At 41.6% G+C, this 24,855-nt stretch overlaps 1 protein-coding gene across 2 annotated transcripts in view; it reads left to right on the top strand.

Moving 5' to 3' along the window:
- The window catches only part of LOC132899356 (arf-GAP with coiled-coil, ANK repeat and PH domain-containing protein 2-like), a 111,169-nt gene that overhangs the window by 74,360 nt on the left and 11,954 nt on the right, over window positions 1-24,855 (top strand). For both annotated transcript variants that reach the window (XM_060941155.1, XM_060941154.1), the window contains exons 10-21: window positions 2,588-2,700; window positions 3,709-3,760; window positions 3,845-3,945; window positions 4,998-5,103; window positions 5,878-6,080; window positions 7,808-7,877; window positions 12,883-12,977; window positions 13,107-13,330; window positions 15,503-15,580; window positions 15,665-15,870; window positions 22,148-22,257; window positions 22,833-22,943. In XM_060941155.1, the coding sequence (XP_060797138.1) occupies window positions 2,588-2,700; window positions 3,709-3,760; window positions 3,845-3,945; window positions 4,998-5,103; window positions 5,878-6,080; window positions 7,808-7,877; window positions 12,883-12,977; window positions 13,107-13,330; window positions 15,503-15,580; window positions 15,665-15,870; window positions 22,148-22,257; window positions 22,833-22,943 (1,469 nt within the window). The remainder of the gene's footprint in view (window positions 1-2,587; window positions 2,701-3,708; window positions 3,761-3,844; window positions 3,946-4,997; window positions 5,104-5,877; window positions 6,081-7,807; window positions 7,878-12,882; window positions 12,978-13,106; window positions 13,331-15,502; window positions 15,581-15,664; window positions 15,871-22,147; window positions 22,258-22,832; window positions 22,944-24,855) is intronic.

Below are 24,855 nucleotides of genomic sequence, written 5' to 3'. Positions count from 1 at the left end.
GTAATGTTCCTGCTTTTTTCCAAATGCAGAGGGGCAATATTGAGTATGCACATTACTGGTCATTACTTAATTTGTCTTCTAGAAATTTTTTTTTTTTTTCTCTTCCCCAGGGTGGATTTATCTCAAATACAATAATAATCAATTTTTCACCCAGAATCCATCATGTAAACATGCAGTGGTAATATTAAAGGTTTAGGGAGTCAGTTTTACTCAAAACTAATGTCTGGGATAGATTCAGGACCCCTAAAAACCCCTAGTTAGACATCTCCAAAGCTAATATTGTTTTTTCTTAAAAATCGATTTTTACTCAGGCCTACTGGGCACCCCAACTTTGACAGGCTCTCCAGGAGATTCCCATGGAATTTGGCTGTGGATAAATTGTGAGGTGTCTCTAGACACCTGTAAGAACACATGGTAAAAAAATCTATTGGTAAGAAATTTTGTTCACAGATTTTCAAAAAAATCCATATCTTTCCCTAACTATATGAAAGTTTACCTTTTTGGATTAAATTACGAAAAAAATTAATTTTTTTTTTTTTGAGGTGTGTGTGTAAAATTAGAGGTGGAGTATCTTTCCTAGTAATTAAGAGATTATAATGAAGGCTAGTGTACGTATGAGATGTGACTGTGACCTTTTGTTAGAAGGTTTTATTTTATTTTATTTAAAAAAAAAAAAACACCAAACAAACCCAAAAAGCCCAGTCCTAAACGCTGACGTCAGATGCTTTTCATGTAGATGTTCTTAATTTAGTTCAGTCTTCACTCTGTGTATCCTGTAGTTCCTCTAGTTCCTCTTCCCCTCTCTGTGTCACGTCTGGCTCGTGAATCACAGCGTGTCCATTTTAAAATGCTTTCCACTGCGTCTGTAGCACTGAAGCATCGTACAAATGTGTAGAATGTGTCTGGGGTTATTACGTCTTTCTGCAGATATCGCACTGATTGGTCTGATGGCCGATTAAAAATGAACTGGCTGGTGTGTGAAAATTGTGCCTTTTAGTTTTGCATTAGAGCCACGAGGCTAATGTAGCGAACACCAAATGTTCAGCTACCTTTGTGGTAAGAGGAAAAAATATGTACGACAAGGGCTGTGCAGTATGACAAAAAATATCCTATCAAGATATTTCTGTGAGACACAATATGTATCATCATGCATAGGTTTCCTAGCAAAATGCCAGCAGAAGTGTTTGTTTAACCTTTAAAACTAGCTTGATTTACTTTTTTTAAATTTTCTTCTGAAAAAGTAAAATACAAATGTTTTTAAAAAAATAATAAAATTTCAGAGATTCAGACAGTCAAACTTTATCCACTTCCCTTCGAGTTATTTTAATAAAAATGTCTAAAAAGGATTTTATCATATCCATGATATCTCAAAGTGAATTGTGGCACAATTAATCATAAGATCGGTATTCTATTATCAGATTAGCCAGCTCAAATGTGTACATTTCATTATTGCCAAACCTATCACCTTCCAACCTCTGTTTGGAAATCCTGGCTTGTATTTGTTCGTTACATATGGAGAATGTCTTTAAAAATTCGATAAAATCTATGTGAATTTCCTTCAAATTCATCCACATATCTAATAACACGTCCTGATGGTGGACTCAGACTGTTGGACTGGACTGTAATAGGCATAATGTCCTCTGAAGGTTATTTGAGTAGACCTCAGCTCTTCTGCTCGCCGCTTTCCTCTGTAACATAATCACTGACATGAGATCTGCTTCCTTTGTTTGTTCGTCCTCCACAGGAGTTCATTTGCAGTACGCAGAGAGTTCTGTTATTCATCTATCTACTGTACAGCTTCTGCAGCACCACAGCACAGACACAGCTTTCAGTGACTTACTGCTCACCTCTAGGTTGGAATATACTTGATGCTCAGAACACTTCCGCTCATGCATCATGGCTGCCATGCGTCCCCAGCGCTCTTTTGATGCATCCTCTGAGCACATTGTCAGAAATTAACACGACACGTGCATGAGTTGCAGTACCAGCAAAAATTGGGGTGGCACTGTGTTCATGTTTTGGTACGTGACGTTAGCATCGTTTACTCGTCTGAAGTTATCAGCATGGCTGAATGCTTCGAGGAAGAGAATTATTGTTGTTGTTTTATCTTTCTTCCCTTAACTCACAACACGGCGAAACTGGACATTCTTTTCTCGCACTGCCACCTGTTGGAATCCTCCAGATTTACATAAAGTATGCGCACAAGTATAGTCAGTGCACTGCTTGTGTAGCAGCAGCGTCTGCAAGCGTACGAGTCGCATAGTGTCAAGTATATCCTGGCCCAACATATCCAAGATTGTGGGTATGTTGGTTATGGTTTGATGTAAGTGCAGCATTTGATATTCTTGATGATTTTTTTTTTTTTTTTTTTTTTTTTTTTTTTATTTAGACTGACTCTCTCCTGATTTTAGATTTTATGTAACTTTTTTTTTTTTTTTTTTTGCCACCATAGGCATAAAATGTACCATTTTGGTTTTCACTTTTCCACAAATGGACAACTTTTAATTGAGGTGTGTCCCCGCCCCCCCGGGTTTGTGTGCATTTGTCAATTTTATCATGGTCCCCCCCCCCATGTGTGTGTTCTCAGGATTACTCGAATGACGACACCAAACTGGAGTACAATGTGGATGCTGAGAACGGGATTATTATGGAGGGTTATCTGTTCAAGAGGGCTAGTAATGCCTTCAAAACATGGAACAGGTAAGTGGGTTGGCTATTTTAATTTATTTATTTATTTGAAATTGGCATAGGAGGGAACAAGTTACTAGTATGTGGGTTTTCTGTTATTTATTTATTTATTTATTTATTTATTTATTTATATTTTTTTGGTTAAATATAGTGAACCTGGATGTTTGTGTCAGTGATCATAAAGTAACTGGCAGCAATACAAGTCATGATTTATAGAAAACTAAAAATTGATGTGCATATGTGAATATAAAGTCGTGTTTTATACATGTAGCTGCCATTTATAATGGTTCCTTTAATCAGCCTTCTGGGATCTCATGTCTCTTAATTTTCTTCTTTCTTTTTGTTTTCTTTCTCCCCTTTTAAAATGTTTTCCCGTGTGTGTGGGGATTTAGGGGTCGGGTTTTTTTCAATACTGACTCTAAGAGGCAATACTATGCCTCTTCTAAAGCATCCTTTTTTTTTTTCTCTCTCCTTTGTTTCACGATTTGGGAAGTGTTTAATATCTGGGGAAGGGTCACTGATGCATGCAAGTATTAGTAACAGCAGGCAAGCATCATTTTTGCCAATGCAAAATAGCATCTGCATAGAAAAATCGCAGATGTGTATCTGGACAGGACTAAAATTGTCAGGTGACTGCTGCATTTGGTGAAAAACAGACAGTTTGGCCTGTAATTTTCTCTGAAGATGGAGGAAAAAAAACCCACGAACATGGCCTATCTGGTCAGAAATAAAGTATGAAATTGCCCCAGGTCCCCATATAAATTTAATCCTGTCTAGACAGGGCTAATGATGAGCAATAACTTTTAGAGTTTTTGGGTTAGAAATGACAACATTGTAGTTAGCTACATTAGCCTTGCAGTGCCAATGCAAAGGAAACGTTTTTTGACAGTCTTACAAAATTGTAGAAAATCTAAAATCTTTTTCTTCCTTGACTAAAAAACCCTAATTAAAATCTACAAAAAGATCTAATAGTATTTCAGTGTTCACTATTTTATCTCTGTGTGGTTTTGTTATTTCCAGGCGCTGGTTCTCAATTCAGAACAATCAGTTAGTGTACCAGAAGAAGTTTAAGGTTAGTCACAAGAATGTTATTTCTTTATAAATGTTAAAACATGGCTGTCGGTGTCTGAGTGCAAGTTGTTTGTTTTTGACCCAGGATAACCCCACTGTCGTGGTGGAGGATCTGAGGTTGTGTACAGTTAAACACTGTGAGGACATCGAACGCCGCTTCTGCTTTGAGGTGGTTTCACCCACAAAGTGAGTTCAGCGCAACAATAATCACACATTATACTGAAATGTTAAAGGTGGGGTATGAGATTTTTTTCAGGAGTATTTTTTACCATATTGCTTGAATAGCTCCTCACACCCATGTTGCAAGCAGTACAATAGAAGGTTTGACCCAAAAACGAAATATTTTAATCCAGTCTACAGTGTAAAATAAAGGAAAAACGCCATCCAATCATATCGAGGTACCACCTCAAAATGATTGGATACTGACATGTCAATCAGACTGAAGCCCGCGAGCAGCCCGGCCCTTCTCTGTGTGTGTGTGAGAGAGAGAGAGAGAGAGAGAGAGAGCAGCCCCTCCCCCACCCGCGCACTGCGAGCAGAGTGTCAAACAGAAAGCACAGGATTTTCTCAGTGCGCTCCCTCCAAACAATGGGGATTTACACGAAAACGGAAGGAGATATTCACAAAATTCTTTCGCAGTGAGCGCCACAAGGCTCTCCTGAACACACTGATGTAATTTTTTTTGTCTGTAGTGTAAAAAATGAGGTCACTAGAGCGAGTTAAAAACGAGTGACTTTTCTGATTTTGCAGTCACAGCGCAGCCACATTTATAGGGGTGGAGACGCGGGGGGTGGGAGCATGGCGAGGGTGGGCGTGTTTCTTTTCAAAATATGGCTTGCGGGAACCGTTATTCCAAAATCTCGTACCCCACCTTTAAAGTAGGACAGGACAATATTATATATAAAAATGATTATTTAGTCCACTTAATACAACGTTTTTCTGTAATATCGTGGACACCACTGTAGGTTTTTGTGAGATTATTATTTTTTTCTTTCCATTCCCATTTATTATAAATTTAGTTGACTTATTTTGTAGACATGCAGATATTAAATAGAATGTTGGTCGTTACAGAATTTAATTTTCCTCCTTTTGGGGGATTTTTTTTTTAAAGATATTAAATAAAACTCCAATTAGTTTCACATTTTTAAATGCGTGAATAAGGTTTTGCAAATAAACCATTATACCATGTTTGACGTATGTTATGGATATTCAGAAGCCGTGTGTGTGTCTTTGTGCAGGAGCTGTATGATGCAGGCTGATTCTGAAAAGCTGAAACAGGCGTGGATCAGAGCCATGCAGAACAGCATTGCTACAGCCTTCAGAGACCGATCGGACGACTCAGAGGTGACCTTTTATTACGCATTAATCCGATCTGCACGATCATTAAAGTTCTTTTTCATTAAAGAACTTTTGAAGACAGAGTAAGGAAGAAAAATTTTCTTGTGGCTTGAAGGTTCAGGGTATGATTTGGTCACTAAGGATTGATTGATTGATTGATTGATTGATTGATTGATTGATTGATTATTTATTTATTTGGTAGGTGACAATCATGCTTTAAAATGTAATCTGAATAGCAACAGGAAGCTAATGGAGAAAAAAGCAGCAGTGATGTGGGTGACACTGAATCAGAATCCACTAATGATTTGGCTGTGATACAGTATTTTCAGCATAGGGCTGGGTGATGTGTCTATACTGTGATAAGTTATGCCGCTTTTTTTTATGATATTACGGGTATTGTGAGCTCTTTTTCCTAACATTTTTTTTCTTTTTAAACAACATTGACAGACTAATTAGAAGCAGCTGATTTGATGCTAAATGTTTTATCAAACTTTTATTATTAGAATTTTAAAGGAAAGTTACAATAATTTATTTTTAGACATAACTTTTTAATATCGTTTGTTTAATGCAGCATTATTGCTTTGCTGGCAGTTGATTAGCAAACCTGTATATTGTGATACAAATTATGTGAATATATGTACTTTTTGTTTTAAAATCTATTTTTGTGAAAATTTTTCTGCATTTTTCAAGAAAAGCTGTTTCCTTGTACAAGACCTAATGAAAAACATGGATCACTCCAACACAGGATTTGTGTAATTTACAGTACAATGTGTTTGACAGAAGTTGGACAGGAAGTCATCGCCTTCCACAGGAAGTTTGGAGTCAGATCCGAGAGAGAAGAGTCTGAAAGGAGAAGGCGCCTTCCAGAAGGTCATGGCCATTGCAGGAAACGGCACATGCTGCGATTGTGGCCAGCCAGAGCCCAAATGGGCCAGCATTAACCTGGGGATCACGCTGTGCATCCAATGTTCAGGCATTCACAGGTATTCAAACTAAACACACACAGTCTTCATCAGGATACACACCACTTGGTGCATCTGTTAGTCGAGTACTCATGACATGATGGTGCAGTTATAGTAAAGTGATGGACAAAATATTTTACCTTCAACAGAAGAGACAAAAACAGAGAAGTGATGTCTAATGTGTTATCAAATTATTGTCCCCTTGGTCTTGAAATTCATAATCTGTTATCGCTAGTTCCCATTTATAATTTCAACAAAAATTCCCCACAAAACCTCATAACCACAGTTTCACTTTCTCATCAGTTTTATTAGAATATAACCATTAAATGTAAACAAAGGTACTTGTCAAGTAAAGAATAAACTGCTGCTGGTCATGCTTTTACAGTACAATGGAGCGTGTCAGATGAGTTATTTGTTTTTTACATTAACAAAAGCGTGTGTGGCTACCTTTAACCTCGTGGTTTTTTTAATTTTTTATTAAAGGTAAATATACAGTACTCGCTGATTTGAGGATTTCTGATTGTCTCTTATGGCCTCTGCATGCTCTTGCGACAAGGCTTTCGCAGATAGCTTTTCGCAGACAGTTGTAATTTATCGTTGAGTGGGGAGTAATAGGCGTGCGCGATGTTATTCACCGCCACAACGCAAGGGGGCACGAAGTCGCGAAATCACTAGGAGTAGTTGGTGGGTGTGGTTAGTGGAGTGTTTATCCTCTGGTTACTTATAATCAACCGCTCTTCGTGCTGCTCCATCTTCGCTCGTGTTTTTAAAAATGGCGGTCGTGAAAACAAACCAAACCGGGAAAGTAGGGAAGCGGAAGTGCGTGTACAGCAGATGTAGAGTGGACCAATCAGAGCCCTCTTGTCTGCGACGCTGTCTGCGAGGCTTCTGCGGTGGTCACAATTTTTGGGAGGTGCGCGCAGAGCGTCTGCGAGGGGGGGGGCTACGCAGACGCCATCTGCGACGCCATCTGCGAGGACTGGGTTGTCAGCATAAATTGGCCTTTAGACTGCAGAAGATTAATCTATTTAGAGAGAAAATAAAGCAGAGTTACTACGGTTACCACCCCAGAGTTGTTGATCATCTAACGTTCCCAAGTGTTTCATTCCTCTTACACCACAGCCAACAATTAAAAATTTTAATTTAAAATAGAACAACTTCACACTTTTATCCATTTGCAGCGGTATTTAATGTTGTGGAATGTCAGTGAACCAAGTTAGTTCCTGTTTTCACTTGCGTTAGAGCATCTACAAACACCCCCCCCCACCCCCCACCACCACCACCACCAATATGAAGACAAATAAATGCAATTTGTCATGTTACAGAGAAACCACAAGACAAACTCCTCTGTCCTGAACATGGAATAAAGTTACAGCTGTTATTTTATTAATTTATTTTTTAGCTTTTTGACTGCTACAAAGCACGGACACTGGAGACTCCTTTCATAAATGTTCAGTGAAATGTCTCCTTACAGAAAACATTGCAGCATCAATGATTAAACACCCCCACCCTTAAATCCGTTTATGTTGAGTGTCTGCCATGCAGGTTCCTTTTGGACATTCGAAGGAGAACATTAATATAGAAGTGTGATGCACATTGAATAATTTTACTACGAGATAATTTGAGAGTGATCTCAGCAGGGTTAGGGTTGAAATAATGAACAGCAAAAGAACCCTGTACATTAGGAAGATCACACTGCTGTCAAATATTTATCTGTTTAAAATACACTTGTTTTTCTCTCTCATTAGGAGCTTAGGAGTTCATTTCTCCAAGGTGCGATCTCTGACTCTGGATACGTGGGAGCCAGAACTGCTGAAGGTGAGGAGAGAGAGAGAGAGAGAGAGAGAGACGGAGAGAGAGGGATGAAATCACAAGCAGTGCTAACAGATGGATGCTGGAAACAGTCATGTTAGATCAGTTCAATATCACTCAAACTCACACTGTGTCCACGTCACAGCTTATCTCTCTCCCACATACACACACTCAATCACAGCCATATGGGTGGGGAAAAATAAATATTTGGAGTAAATACCGTATTTTCTGGACTATAGAGCGCACCTGTATATAAGCCGCATCCGCTCTATTTTTAAAAAAAAATTTAAAAAAAGATATACAAGCCGCACCGGGCTATAAGCCGCAGATATCTATGTTGAAAAATTAGATATTTACTGCATGTACAGAACGATTTTGTACTGTAAATGTACATGTATGTACCTGAACAGATTCTTCCCGAACAGTGCCTTTTAACACGGCAGCAACTTTGCTGATTAAAACGGAACAGAACCAAGAGAAAATAACCGGTATTTATTTACCTTCATTTCTCCTGTGTTTGAAACCACAAGTCACTTTAATCATCTTCGCTGGATTTGAAAATAATTACCAGTTAGTAATTTGTCGTGCGTGTTCCATCTGCTAAAGATCTGCTAATTCTTCTTTGCGTTGATTTTTCGTCTATCTTATTTTTGATTCTACTTCCGGTTAGAGCGCCCCTAGCGGTGGAAGAAAAATCCACAGAATAGCCGCACCTTTGTATAAGCCGCATGGTTCAAAACCTAGGAAAAAAGTAGTGGCTTATAGTCCAGAAAATACGGTATAAAGGCAAAATTACTACAGAACATCAGTTACCACAGCACTACAGTAACTCTCCATTCCTTTCACATATACCCTGTCCACACTAGGGATTTTGTACCGGTACGATACTACTTTCGTACCGCAACACCTGTCCACACTAGCAACTATACCGGTACTGTAGCGGTATAACCGTATCGGTACGAAACCCACAAATGTATGGGTTTCATACCGGTACAGTATCGGTACTGTAGCGCTTCGCTGTAGTGTGGACAGATGAAGCAGTTCTGTATCGATACAAATATAATGCGCATGCGCAATGAACCATTCCTACTTCTTCCGGGTTATTCATACAATACAATACGCACGTGCTTTCCAGCTGTAAATAAAACATCAAGCCTGGTGTATTTCCAGTCTTTGACTTTCACTCTTTCGTTTTCTTTGTTTCTTTCTCAACTGCCTCGTGCATTTTATACGAGTCGACTGAATAAATGACCACCAGAAATACAGACTGTACATTGACAACAAAAAGCACGCACACGTTGTTTCATCCGCCATATTCTCGGAAGGAAGTTACTCGGTAACCACGGAAACATTTCGCGCACGTGCATTTCAACTACCGTGAAAGAAAACCGCAAACATTTCTCGCTAGTGTGGACAGTAGGGTTGGGCGGTATCCAAATTTTGATACCTTTAAACCGTCTGTGTTTTCCCGGGGTATACGGTATTACCGAGAAAAAAATAATATTTTGTTTCGGCCTACTGTGTAACGTGCGCCTATGCCTCAAATGTACTATTTAAAAGCAGCATAGCGAATTGTGTGCATTGTGGTATGGATTAAGCAGCAAAGCGAATTTTGTGCATTGATGAATGGATTAAGAGACATTTCAAAGCATCACGCAAAATGGATTAAGAGACATTTCAAAGCATCACGCAACTCTTCCTTCATCTTGAAAATAGCATTCAACTGTCGTTTACACATGTCTGCGTTGAAACGCATTTGCAGCACTATTTCACCTACTCCATCAAAAAAATTACACGATGAGCAGGATCATACCCTTTCAAGCATGGGAAATAAAAAAAAGAAAAAGAATCAACCAACACCCAAGTCCGTTTAGACTGCGCGATAAACCATATTCTTCAGCGCAAATGAGGCGAACCTAATTCAAATGCGTGATAGCTGCACAAGGCAAAATCATATGGGCCCACGTCATGCCATGGCGGGGAAATTAATAATCAAATGGCCTTACCTTGCTTAAAACGTTGTCTTGATCACATAACTCCTTACAATTATTCCACTTAAATCCATACGGTTTAACACACCCAACAAAGATAGCAAGCGCATTGCTAATTCCCACCAGAAACCTAACAGTTTACGCTACGATGTTTTCTTCCGTAGATGACATTTCAAACGTTTATTACCCACATCCCAAATGTCATACGTTATATTATTTTACCTTGTTGTTACTCATGTAACCTACTCAAAACACAACTCATTGGAGATCTCGTGGAAGTGGAGTACCCCAGGCTATGGTGTGCCTTAGGGGACATATTAGATTTTTCGTTTGGTTTGAAACCAAAATGCTGCCACACTGCCGATGTTGTATTTTTTTTTTGCCACTAACTCGTTATCTTGACTTGCCATCTTTCAACCGCGGTCTCAGTCTCTTTTTTTTTTTTTTTTTTTTTTTTTTAAGATAGGACAGTATAGAGAGACAGGAAATGAGCGGGGGAGAGAGAGACGGGATCGGGAAATGACCTCGGGTCGGAATCGAACCCGGGTCCCCGGATTTATGGTACGGTGCCTTAGCCATCTGAGCCATGACACCCCCGGTCTCAGTCTCTTGCGAAGCTTTCTGTCAGACTCCAAAATGTCACGCAGGGTTGCCATGGTAACGACATAAACAACCCTGCACGCGATGAAAACTTCTTTAGGAAATTGATAGCATTAGTGAAAATACGATCACACAGTTATTCGGGATGATCTTCAATTTATTATTTTATATTATGACCTCATGTACTCCATATTTATTTAGATATTATATATTTTTTTAAAATGACGGTAATGAGACCGATACCGTTGGTACTTTTGGATACCTCGGGATACCTTCTTACCGTAATACCGCCCAACCCTAGTGGACAGATGCACTAAACTGTACCGGTATACTTTGTATCGATACAGTTATACCACTATCATACCGGTGTATATATGTGAACACAGCTAAAGTCATATTACAGAACCGTCCTCGCTGAAATTTTCTGTTTTGTAACCATGGTGATTAATCACAATCCTTGGGTCAACTGGGTTGTCTGAGATGTGGATCGGGTCACAGGAGAGTTTTACCATCCGCTATTAGTAAAGAATTATGCATATAAACCAGCTGTACATCATATTTAATAGTCATTTAATAAATCACTGTCCATTATCTATACCGCTTATCTGTCAGGGTCACGGGGAAAGCCGTAGCCAATCCCAGCTGCCTTTGGGCGAGACACAGGGTACACCCTCGGCAGGGTGCCAATCTATTGCAGGGCCATTCACACTCACTTTCACACGTATAGACCCTTCCCACTGACGTCACCGGAAACCGGAAGTAAACAGACCCTGCGCCATATTGGAAGACCAACAAACTCGTGATCAGGGGGAAATAACGGCAGCGCGCGGAATTTAAACCCATGAGGCACTTGATTCATCATAAACCTACAATGGTAAACTTTTGTGCTGTTAGGGTGTTCCAACAAAGCTGATGGGAAAGGTGAAAAGAAGTCTTTCTACAGAATACCCGCTGTGATTGAGACACAAGGGGAGCAAACTAAGGAGCTTTCTACCAGGAGACAGAGAATAAGTGCATTACTGAGTGTCTCTGAGCAAAGGAGAGCCTGAACGTTGCAACCTCCCTATTGGCTGTTTATTGGCTGTTTGTAAAAATGTATCAATTGTTGCCCTTCATCGCGGACTCGAGAGACGAGACCTGACGAGTTAGTTCGTTGGTAGCAGAACAAAATGTCTGGACACAAATCGGGTTTTCAGAAAAGGAAAGAAAATAAACGCAGGGTCGAAAATACAAAAAAGGAGGCAGAAAATGCAAAACGAGTTTTAAGGTAGGACAAATGGTTACTTTTCTGAGGCAGCCCGCCGTGGCTGCCTGCAGGCTTATTTATTATAGCCCATTTAGTTAAAATAGTTGATCTAAAATGTTTATAGTTATAGTTATGTGATGGTTGTCCTCAGTGTTCGAACTATGCCGATATTTTGGGGGGGGGTCCCTTTTTTTCCCTGGGGGGCGCTTGCGCTTGTCTCAGAGCGCGGATCTCCAAACACATGAGAAGCCTATCTTACGCACATATCACGTGGACTCCACACCTCCACACACGCATCGCATCTGAAGTCATAACTCATCAGGGGAAATTGTGTCCGCATTGGCATGTTCAAAAAACAACCTCGCGTCAACAATGATACCACACGCAAGAAAAAAACCAGTCAGGCTACTCAACAACCAACCTGGCAGCAGCAGTCGTTCTCATATCGGTTTATTTTATCTTTGATGTAAACACAACACTTCGGATATGCAAATGCTTCCCGTTACACACGATTGCTATGTCAATAAACATCATTTTGCCAATATTTTAGAGACCATCCAACATTTCCCAAATCATGTTTTCAAGGGATCTCATGTCTGTTTCAGGGGATCTCGGATCCCCCGAGTACCCCTGTAGTTCGAACACTGGTTGTCCTGATTTAGACTGGTGTTTTTTTTTGTTTTGTTTTGTTTGGGGGGTTGCGCGATGTTGCACCCGGGTCCAGATTAGGGCAGAACCGGCCCTGGCTACATTTCAGGTGTAGTTTGTTTTATGTATGTATGTACTTGCATAGATGTGTACTTGGTCTTCCAATATGGCGACTACTGAAATCTCGCGGCGCGGTGACGTCATGTGGGATCCCTCTACAGGCAATTTAGAGTAGCTGGTTGACCTAATCCGCATGTCTTTGGACTGTGGGAGAAAACCCATCCAGGCACAGGGACAACATGCAAACTCCACACAGAAAGGCCCCAGTTGGCCACAAAGTTCAAAGCCAGAACGTTGTCGTTGTTGTCATCATCGTTCAGTGGTGCCACATCCACCACACTGTCATGATAATTAAAGAGTCTTTTTTTTCTGCAGTAGTCGAGATGTTTAGCTAGAAAAACTACAAAGTACCATATTCTGTATTTTGCAGTGTGTCTATAACCTAACGTATGTCAATGTTCTTCAGTTAATGTGTGAGCTTGGAAACCGTGTCATCAATCGGATTTATGAAGCTCGCAGGGAGGCACTTGGAGCACGGAAACCACAGCCAGGAGACTCCAGGTATGCATTGTGATTATCCATCCATATAATGATGTGTTTTTAAAGATGGTTTAGACACATCTGTTAGAGAGGACATCCAGGATTATTATGTTCTGCCTTTGTAATTTTCTGTCCATCTCTGTTCCTCAGGCAGGACGTGGAGTTGTACATCAGAGCCAAATATGTCGATCGGCGGTTCATCAGAATGCCGTCAGACGAAGAACTGAAGCTGAAGATCATGGCGTTGAGTGTAGAGCAGAAACGACTCAGTGATTCCTCCGAACCACAAACACGACACGTAACACAACACCCACCTATGCAGAAAACACAGCCAGCGTCTGGAGCTCCAGGTCACTGTGATGCTACACTCAGGGGTCAGTGATGAAAACTTATCAGTGGAATGCAATTTATGGTCGTGGGATGGAGGGGTTTTTTGTCGTTGTTTGTTTTTTTCCCCTCCCTTCTCCCCTCCCCTTTTTCTCTTTTTGTAGTTGCCTGACAGACACACAAGTGCTAATAAAAATAAATAAATAAATAAAAAATCCTCCTTAATGCATTTCATAAAACTTTTCATTTGATGTATGTTAATGTAACGTAATGATGGTGTGATGCACCACAGTGTTGTAATTACTGCACACAATACTCGTTCTAAATCCCACTGCCTGCTGAACTACGCAAATCATCTGAAGTGAGATCTGGTTGGTTGAATGCTTTTACAATTCCTAGTAATTGACTTAAGCCTAGGTCACAATGAGACGTACGATTTTTTGGCGTTTTTTTTTTTTTGTTCATGGAGAAAGACGCACATTGGCCGTAAGTTTGTCTTGCAACCTGAAAAAAACGTAAGCGCCCGCAGAGTTTGTTTGACATGACAAAGAACCTCTGTGGCCAGTCTACGGCTTGAAAATCAGCACGTCACACGCGCGCCCTCCGTGCGTTTCACGCACGCCCTCCGTGCGTTTCTTGCGTTTTTTGCACGTAGACCGGCTGTAGGAGCACGTACGGCCACGTACGGCCGGTTGTGACCGAGGCTTTACATGGATGCCAGATGTTTTTCATCATCAAGAACATGCAGGGATGTAGGAACAAAAAAATATTCCAATGCAAAGTTATTGAACTCTTGCTAGCACAAAATATACAATACAACCTTCGAGGAAAAAATCGTATCTAGCCTGATTTGAATGTTTTACAGAACATCATGGCTCATAACTGAAACATTGGCCAAATGACTTTTAGTCAAGGATGAAATCAATGTACTCCATAATCATACACTTGTTTCCTTTCAGTTTGTTAATGCACTTAAGTAGCTAACGAGGTTGCCATTAGGGATAATACAGGGTGTTTCAAAAAATTTGATATTTCACAATCTAGTAACTTTGCCAATTCTTGTTCAGTTGACCTCATTTTAACAGCATGTATGGAAACAGGTCAAAATTTTATGTTTAATGTTTTTTGTTTTCATCATTTTAGGTATAGAAATGCCATTCACTGGAAAAGAAAAGGCGTTTTGTGTGCGAGTGCGCTCGGATACAGTCGAACAAGACTGTGCAGTGTGCATTTATGAGAGAATTCTCTAAAAATGCACCAACTGCAATGCAGATTTGGACACTGCACAAAAAGTTTAAAGAGGAAGGGTGTGTGTGTGTCTCAGGCGGTGCGCATATTGAAAATTTGTGAAGTTGTTCATGGACTCCACATATCTTTTGAATTTATCATTCAAATTTTGAGGAATAAATCTTATATTGCTCAACATTAAACCTGTTCAGTTTCATTTGCCTAGACTATGTAGTTTCTGGGATTTGAAATAATATCAGTTTTTCTTTTTTTGAAACACCCTGTATAATGGTGTAATAACAATATTGTGATGAATTATTACACTGTACGCTCTTCTGAGAGAGCTCTGTTATCATGATATCTTTTTCTAATGTTTTTTAAAATGGTAATGTGACAAACTCTGATTTCATGTTAAATTTTGTACCTTGTACTGAAAACAGCACCAGCCGTGTGATTTAGGGAAAACCAGAGTTTAACTTTATGCAAATGAGAATCGAAATTAACAAGCGATGAGCGAACCATTGTGATATCTGCAATGACTCCGCATCCTTTTTGCTTTCTCTTCCTGCAGCTATATTTAAGTGCTTCTGTTTGACCACCTTCAGTCTTTTCTGATTCTTGACTAACCTCCCCATCCTCTGACCTTTTGACCTTTGCCCTGTGGCCTGGTTTTTGCATAGCTGAAAGTGGCCTTGAAGTTTCCAGCGAATCTCTCTTCTGTCCTGCTGAGTTAGATTCTCTCTTCTCCTATTTTGACGCATCTGGGCAGCGCAGTAGTAAGTACAGAACAACTCCTGCCATGAGCTGAGCTTCATCATCCAGCACCACTCTGTCCTCTTCCTCACATTCTGACCACTCTTTTGCTGTTTTAAACCCTTCTGTGGCTGTGGTGTTCCTTCTTTGGGATTCTTTGCTCGTAAACCTGGTGAAATAGCCAGAGGTTTGTGTCTCGTTTTATTAAAGTGTGTATGTTTTGTGTGTGTTTTCCTCAGTTAAAAGTGCAGAGAGTGGCATCACAATCAAACCTGAAGGAAGCCCTGGGGTTGTAAACACCAGCCAGAATCATACAGGTCAGATGCACCGATTCATATTCATAATGAAGTCTGGATTCTTATTGGTCAAAATGTGTTGATTTTAACTTTCTCTGACAATAGAGGAGTCTCAGTCCCCCACATACAGCAGTAAGGAGATGCTGGTTTTCTCTGAGCCAAAGCAGTTCTGTCCCAGCTTGCAGCTGTACTGGGCCTCATTCACACGCAGCCTCCCCGACATGGCCGAGGCTCTGGCACACGGAGCAAAGGTCAACTTTATTAACACTGAGGAAGAGAAGAGGTCGCCACTGATCATGGCTGTTCACGGAGTGAGTTGTTTCATAATCTGTCAAGCGCTCTGCAGGATACTTCAGATATACTTATCATGAGTGTTGGTACCGTAAGCTTTGTAATAGGATTTTTCCAATGAACAGCATGGATCAAGGTGTGTCCATATCTCACAGTGCCACCTGTAAAAGTAGGAATTATCAGGAGATGACTAGTAATGGGCACAAGCAGTAAAATACGACTTGAAATTAAAAAAAAAAAAAAGTGACCGGTTACTCGGCACACGGCCAAGTTGTGGGATGCCAATAATTTCAAGGAAATTTTCAGGTAATGGTAGCATACACTCGAAGCAGTCAGCAGTGCCAATACTTTACTCTTTAGTGGAACTGCAAAGAGGTTTCAATGTAGAACTTATCAGATGATAGTAAAAGTAGACGGTCTTTCAATTTCATAAAATCTGTGAAATTTAGTTCCCTCTGAAATTTGGCCATTGTGATATATGTTTATTTTTGTAATATCTTAAAAAAAAAAACCAGGCTGTTCTGTGGCTGGGAAGTTATTTAATTTGAGGGGATTCCTGAGCAAATAATGTGCATGAAATAGGTCGCTTCACGCAGTCAAGCAGACGGAGGACGTCTGTGTGCATGCGCAGGTTTACCTGAGTCATCATCGTCTTCATCTTTCGGGTTTTACGGCAGCTGGCATCCAGTGTTGCATTACTGCCATTTACAGGTTTACCTTTGACCGTGCACGGAGTCTCACATCGTTCTGTTGCTAAATGAACCGCTGATCACACAGAAGTGCTCGCTGACCGTTTGGTCCTGCGTTTCCTTTCCTTCGCAACATAAAATTTTTTTCTTCTCGCTTTCCGTTACTGTAGTCGGTCTTTCACGATTCATTCACACACTCGCGTCTGTCATTGTTCTCTCCTGTTTCAAATTTGTATCCCAGAATGCCTTGCATGAACGGGGAAATCCCACCGCATGATGCATGAATCTTGAATAAGGTCACGGTGAAGCAAGAAAAAAACTGGTGGAGAATTAATTGTTCTATTAGGGGAAAAAAAACGAATAAAATTGGAAGTCTGTGATTCGAATTCAGTAGCTTTTGGTCCACTAAAAAAAAAAAAAGTAACTGGGTGTCAGGGAGAATTCTTTTTATGAACTAAACGTGAAAAATCTGAAAGGCAGTCTACCTTTAAATGAAACAAAATCTTAGTTGCTGTTTTTCTGCATGTGGTGGTGGTGGTGGACTGAATCGTCGCAGACGACGAATCTCATTCTCCCGGCCATTTAGTGACGATGCCTACGATGGCTGAGGAGTCCAATGCGCAAAGCGCACACGCGTTGGCAGTCATCACAGATGAAGTGATGGTGTAGGGGTGATGGGTTGAGGGGCAGCAGCAGCATGATGCCTTCGCAGGCGTTTCTCTATCAGCCTGGTAGTCTTCTTTTCTTCAAAGGTTTAGCAGCCATCTTGGCAGATCTTGTGCCACTGGGCACGGTCTTGGGCTTTCCTTTCCCAATATGAAGGATCGATGTTGTAGGCCTTCAGGGTGGCTTTCAGGAGATCTTTATAGCGCTTGTGTTGTCCTCCTTGGGATCGACTGCCTGATGCCAGTTCCCCAAACATAAGGTCCTTTGGAATTCGCTCCTCTCCCATGCGCATGACGTGTCCTGACCATCGCAGTTGGGCTCGGGTCATGAAGGCCTCCACGCTTGTGATGTTACAACGCTCTAAAACGGTGGTGTTTGGGACCTTGTCCTTCCATGTCAAGTTGCAGATCTTGTGAAGGTAGCGCTGGTGAAATTGCTCCAGCCTCTTTGTGTGGCATCGGTATTGTGTCCATGTTTTGCAGCCGTATAGTAATATGCTTAGAACCACTGTCCTGTACACTTGAATTTTTATGCTCAGTCGTATGCCGTGATCTGACCAAAGGCGGTGCTGGAGACGACCATAAGAAGAGCTAGCTTTGCTGATGCGTGCGGTGATCTCGTCATCTATCTTTGCATTCTGTGCTAGGATTCCTCCAAGGTAGCAAAATTTCTCCATGGACTTCAGTGGTTCTTCATTCACAGTGATGGCTTGAGTAGAAGGAGGTAATCCAGGTCCTAGTTGGTGCAGCACTTCGGTTTTGTTGATGCTGACCATGAGTCCAAATCGGGTGCATGCTTTTGAGAACGCATCAACGATGTGCTGAGCATCTTCGAAGGAATTAGCAATCGGAGCACAATTGTCTGCATACAGTAATTCACGGAACAGCATGGAAGAGCTTCTGGTTTTTGCCTTGAGTGTCCTTAAGTTGAAGATGCTTCCATCACTCCTGAAGCGAATAATCACTCCTGTGTCACACTCGCTGAAAACAACGTGCAGCATGGCAGAGAAGACAATACTGAACAGCAAGGGAGCCATGACGCATCCTTGTTTGGTGCCACTGCTGACTTCAAAGGGAGCTGAGACCGAGCAGTCATCGATTACACAACCAACCATGCCTTCATGGAAGGATCGAACGATATTGGTGACTTGTGCTGGACATCCAGATTTGGTGAGAACTTTCCAGAGGCCTTCTCGGCTGACGGAGTCGAAGGCTTTTTGTCAGGTCTACAAAAAACATGAACAGTTCTCTGTTTTGTTCTACACACTTTTCTTGCACTTGTCTGGCTGAGAAGAGCATGTCGTCTGTTGTGCCTCGCGAGGCACGAAACAGACATTGGCTCCCTGGGATGACTTCATTGGCAATGGAGTTGGTGAGGCGATTGATGATGATTTTTGCAAGTATCTTACCAGCTATGGAGAGGAGTGATATGCCTCTAGTTGTGACAGCTGTGTCTGTTTCCCTTATTCTTGTAGAGGTGCATGATAAGTACATCCTTGAAGTCTTGTGGGACAGACTCCTCCTCCCAGATTGAACCGAACAGGTCTCACAGCTTAGTTGCTAAGAGGTCTCCTCCACTCTTGTAGATTTCCGCTGGTATCCCATCAGCGCCGGCCGCTTTTTCTTTAGAGAGCTGTTCGATGGCCTTGATGGTTTCGGCTACTGTGGGAGGGTTGTCGAGTTCTTGATGCATGGGTCTCTGGGGAAGTTGTGAGATGGCATCGTCTGAGATGGTTGACACACGATTCAAGACTCCGTTGAAGTGTTCAGTCCATCGAGGAAGTATGCCAGCTTGGTCTTTGATGAGGGTTTGTCTATCAGCTGTGTATAGTGGTGTGCTACCTCGGGAGGTAGGTCCATACCTTTCAGTCCATAGTAAAAGGCCTCAGTGTCTTTCCTGTCAGAGGCTGCTTGTAGATCAGCAGTTCGGTCTTGCCATCAACGATCTTTCATCTTTCTCAGTACAGTTTGTGCTTCTCTTTTCAGTTGGAGGTATGTGTCTTTCTTTGTTTGTGATGTAGCTGACGTGAGCTTGGTGAAGACGATCCAGGAGGTTGCAGACGGTGGTGTCATTTTCATCAAACCAGTCACGGTGTGAGCATTTTGCAAAACCCAGTACTTCCTCTGCAGACTGATAAATAGTGTCTCTTAGCATCCACCAATGTTCCTCCACTGATAGTCCTTCAGTGCTGATGTTGTTGAGTGTGTTTTCAGTCTTCTCGTGAAGTTGGAGGGACCCTGATTGGGAGGAGAGTTTGCGAACGTCCAGCTTCTTGGTTTGTGCTGAGCGGACCCTGCGTCGTGGTGGCTTGAAGGAGAAGGCTACACAGGTGCGGAGGAGGCGATGGTCAGAGAGGCAGGTCGAGCCCATCATGGCTCTGGTGAGGTGAACTTCTCTGACATCCCTCTGGCAGACTATGGCAAAGTTGATTTGGTGCCAATGGCCTGAGTGAGGGTGCATCCAGGTAGTCTTTTTCGCAGTGCGCTGTTGGAACAGTGTGTTTGTGATAGTCAATTGGCATTGTGAGCAAATGGTTAGGAGGAGTGTGCCATTGGAGTTTTCTTTGCCGGTGCCATGGTGATCAATGACTTTGTCCCAGGCTATGTGGTCTCTGCCGACACGGGCGTTGAAATCTCCAAGTAGTGACTTACTTAAGTCAGTACTACTCCTTATATACACTCTCTCACTGTCTCTCTCTCTCACACACACACACACACACACACACACACACACACACACACGGACATCTCCATATGCACATTATTCCTCACTGTTTTTCACTCAACTTTAAATTCAGTGTTGTGTTTGAATTCTGTTTTTTTGTGTAGTTGTATTGTCATTGTTTTGTATAATTGTATTGTCTCATCTCATCATCTCTAGCCGCTTTATCCTTCTACAGGGTCGCAGGCAAGCTGGAGCCTATCCCAGCTGACTATGGGCGAAAGGCGGGGTTCACCCTGGACAAGTCGCCAGGTCATCACAGGGCTGACACATAGACAACCATTCACACCTACGGTCAATTTAGAGTCACCAGTTAACCTAACCTGCATGTCTTTGGACTGTGGGGGAAACCGGAGCACCCGGAGGAAACCCACGCGGACACGGGGAGAACATGCAAACTCCACACAGAAAGGCCCTTGCCGGCCCCGGGGCTCGGACCCAGGACCTTCTTGCTGTGAGGCGACAGCGCTAACCACTACACCACCGTGCCGCCATAATTGTATTGTATACGAATAAAAAAAAAAAAAAGGGAAATCTCCAAGTAGGACAAGCTTGTCTGAGTGAGGGGTGGCTTGGATGAGATTGTCTAGCTCCTCGTAGAACTGCTCCTTCGTCTCATTGGTGTGAGCCATGGTGGATGCATAGACGCTGATTATGGTAACATAACCACTATCAAGGTTTAGGTGATGTCATCAGCTGCTTGTTCACTCCATGTAGTACTGAGTCCAAGAGCTTGAGATGGTAATTCTTGATGGTGAAGCCAGTGCCAGCTTGCCTTGGTTCATTTTCAGGTCTTCCAGAGCAAAAGAAGGTGTATCCAGCTCCGTGCTCAGTGAGTTGTGAGCTTCCTGGTAGACGAGTTTCACTCAGAGCAGCAATGGCTATGTTGTAGCACAGAAGTTCTTGTGCCACGATGGCCGTTCTTCGTTCCAGGCTGTTTGCATTGTCTTGCAGCGTGCGGACATTCCATACTGCCAGAGTGATTGATTGATTGTCGTGCTTCTGTTTCTACTGCAGGAATGGATGACCAGACTGCCGCGGTCTGCATGTAGGACACTAAGTACTGAGCATACAGAGTTGATAGGAAGCCATTTGGAATAGAGATGGTGAATTGTTACTTTGCTTACATATCTAAAATGCAATATTATAATTAGTGACAACTATTCCTATAGGTTAATAAATAAAAAATCTGAAACGTAAAGTTGTAATGTGCGAAAACAGTCTGCGATCAGAGTTTGACCAATCACTGATGAGCACTTATTTTAGCTCCTTCCACGCATCGAGGCTCTGGTCACGTCATACCAGAGTAAAGCACGGGCACTCGGGTATGGCTTAGTGCACATGGCATTGCAAATAGTGACGGGATACAGGCCATGTACACGTAGCCGGGTATTTTTAAAACCGAACATTTTCCCCCCCTCCATTTATAAAAATGTTTTATCCACACCACCTCGTCTTCGAAAAAAATCCCTTCCACACAACCGAACATCTGCGTTTTCAATCACGTTCATAAGCATTCCAAACCTGTAGATGGCATTATTTCCCCAAATCCTACCCCCTAATCACATCAGAATAGCCCTCTGTTGGCGTCACTTCCGCCTAAACATAAAACATGGCGCCAAGCTCGTTCGTCTGGACAGACTCGGAGACAGAATTGCTTCTAAACACAATTTTGGAGTATAAACTTCAAAAGACGCAAGAAAACGTTGATTGGGAATCTTGTCAAAGCAAATATGTGGACATATTGACCCTGTTTTTGGAGCAGTAGTTGGGCTTCTAAAATTAAACATGTAAATAGCACCTGCACAGTAATTAATGCTTTCAGGGCACTACTCCGATCCATTACTCTTTGTCCATGCTTAATCTGGCTTCTGCAGTAAACAAAGGTCGCACGTTTGACATCAGGGCAGATTTGTTGTCATTTTTTTGGCGCAGATTGTGACGTTCTAAAATGCAAAACTCCGGTTATTTCTGTCTACATGAAAAGGCATACACGGAGTTTTCAAAAATCTTCACTTTGCCCAGAGTTTTTTTAAACATTCGTTTTTGATATGTTTTCATGTGGATGACAGGCCAAAACGTAGAAAAATATCTTCGATTTAGCAGATACCCGGCTACGTGTGGACGGGGTCACAGACTCATGGATTTGTTTCATGTTGAGGCTGAGGGTTTTTTATTTTATTTCATTTTACTTTGTGTGTCTGTGTGTTTTGTTTCTTAGGGCTCTCTGGTCACGTGTGAGTTTCTGCTCCAGAATTCAGCCAGTGTGAATCAGTGTGACAGTCAGGGTAGAGGACCACTACACCACGCCACCATCCTGGGGCACACTGGGTCAGTTTATGCGCACACACACTAAAAGGAGTAAAATTTAAAAAAAAAGTAAAATAAATAAAAAAATAAATAAATGCAAGGCTTTAAATAAATTAGATTTTACTATATGTACTGAATTCACTGGAAGATCATAAATATCATTTAGCTCTGGCATGTTTTATTTACCATAAAATCATTAGAAACTATGTAATAATTTAAAATGGTAAAATGACTTTACTTTTGGCATACATTTTCTTACTTTGTGCACTTTCTATGTGTAATTTTGTTTTAACCAAAAAAATGTATTTTTATTAGCTTGATTTTTTTTATTAACATTTTAATTTCATACACGTGATATCTGTGTAATCAAGTAGTTAAAAAAGAATGTTATGAAGTGAAACACTGTGTTAAATGGTTTCGAGTTCCACAATTTTGGACTAATAGAAAGAACCATATCAACTTTTATTTTCCAGAAGTTATTCAAGAAATAATAAAATATCTCTACCCACTGTATTATGTTCCTGTGTGAAACACACTGTCTGGTGAAATGTGATTTTAAAGTTTTTTTTTTTTTTCCCCCTCATGTTCTGCTTCAGACAAGTGTGTTTATTCCTGAAGCGTGGAGCCAATCAGAATGCAGCGGACATCGAAGACAAAACGCCGCTGTCCATTGCAGTGGAAGCAGCTAATGCAGACATTGTAACGCTGTGAGAGACACTTGAATCATAAAAACATACAGTACTGTACAAAAGTCTTAGGCACATGTAAAGAAATACCGTAGACCAAAAATGGCTTAAAAATAATGAAATTAAATGTTTCAGCATTTAAAAAAATACTATAAACAGCAGTAAGCCATAGTAAATGAAATTAAGTCATTATTTGGTGTGAGACGACCCTCTGCTTTAAACAACAACAAAAAAAATAAAATAGTAGTCTCAGGTACAATGAGTGCAGTTTTATAAGGAAACGATCTGTAGGTTTTACTGAGCATCTTACAGAACCAGCCACAGTTCTTCTGGACACTTTGACTGTCACACTCGCTTCTTCATTTTGCACCAAAACCCAGCAGCCTTCATTATGTTTTCTTTTTTAATCTGAAAAGTGCTCTCTTGTGTAATATACTGCTCAGATACAAACTTTTTTTTCTGTAACATTTAATTTTGTGGGGCGGCACGGTGGTGTAGTGGTTAGCGCTGTTACCTCACAGCAAGAAGGTCCGGGTTCAAGTCCCATGGCCGATGAGGGCCTTTCTGTGTGGAGTTTGCATGTTCTCCCCGTGTCCGCGTGGGTTTCCTCCGGGTGCTCTGGTTTCCCCCACAGTCCAAAGACATGCAGGTTAGGTTAACTGGTGACTCTAAATTGACCGTAGGTGTGAATGTGAGTGTGAATGGTTGTCTGTGTCTATGTGTCAGCCCTGTGATGACCTGGCGACTTGTCCAGGGTGTACCCCGCCTTTCGCCCGTAGTCAGCTGGGATAGGCTCCAGCTTGCCTGCGACCCTGTAGAACAGGATAAAGCGGCTAGAGATAATGAGATGAGATTTAATTTTGTGCTGGAAAACGAATGTTTGGAGCTCTACAATGCAGGGATGTGATTTTTCCGCGAATTCGCGGAATTCAGCTTTTTTCACCTCAAAATTAAAAAAAAAAAAAAAATTCCGATTTTTCGCTCAGAAATCCGCATTCATATCCTATTCGTTCCGACTTTCAGTAATTCCGTCATTGAGATGAAACGAGGTACGTGATTGGCCCATCGCTCTGTAACAACCAATGAACGCGCTTGTTAGATAGCTGTACGTAAGCTCGCTTCAAACAAAGAGTTGAAAGATGGCAGCCTCCGTGATCGAGCGTAAAGATGCACCTGATCATCAGTTTGGTGTGTGTGTGTGTGTGTGTGTGTGTGTGTGTGTGTGTGTGTGTGTGTGTGTGTGTGTTTTTAAAGTAAATAAACATGGAGAAGAAGAAAAAAACAACCCAGCTCATTTCTTTCCCCGTAATAAGCCTGTGAGTGGTGATGGTGTCACTCAAGCACGTGCGACGGAGTAACGAAGGTTGCCGTGGCAACGGGGCCTCGTGCCATCTGTTGCTTCCTGGATGCGCATGCGCACGCTATGAAAGCTGTGGTGAAAAGGTTAGCATCGGAGGCTAAACCTTCTGAGGAGAAAAGAAGGGGCGGTTTTTATTTCAGTTTGTTTTAGTTACGTCCGAAGAAACAGTAGTTTAAATCACGGCTCTAGTTTACAAATCAAAATGGTTACTCAGTGAAAACAAAACAAAAGCTAGAGAGAGGGGGAGCGGTGTAGAGAGAGGGGGAGCGGTGTAGAGAGAGGGGGAGCGGTGTAGAGAGAGGGGGAGCGGTGTAGAGAGAGGGGGAGTGGTGGGAGTTTAACCCGGGAAAGTGAGTCTGTGAGGCGGCAGTGATGCTTGACCCCTCCCGCCTCCTCTCACTTTACCTCAGAGTCTCTGCCAACTTCATCACAGATTATTTCACCTTTTTCACTCGAAGTTAGTTTTAATTTTCGCTCAAAACTTTTCCCACAGCGTGGATGTAAGGTAATTATACACAATTTTGATTTGTTTATTCAATATTAAAATGTTAGTGCAAATAATACATACTTGCC

Source organism: Neoarius graeffei, chromosome 15 (genome assembly GCF_027579695.1).
Source record: "Neoarius graeffei isolate fNeoGra1 chromosome 15, fNeoGra1.pri, whole genome shotgun sequence".
In the NCBI taxonomy this organism is placed as follows: Eukaryota; Metazoa; Chordata; class Actinopteri; order Siluriformes; family Ariidae; genus Neoarius; species Neoarius graeffei.
Note: the sequence above shows the minus strand (reverse complement) of the source record. Positions and strands in the feature narration are given on the sequence as shown.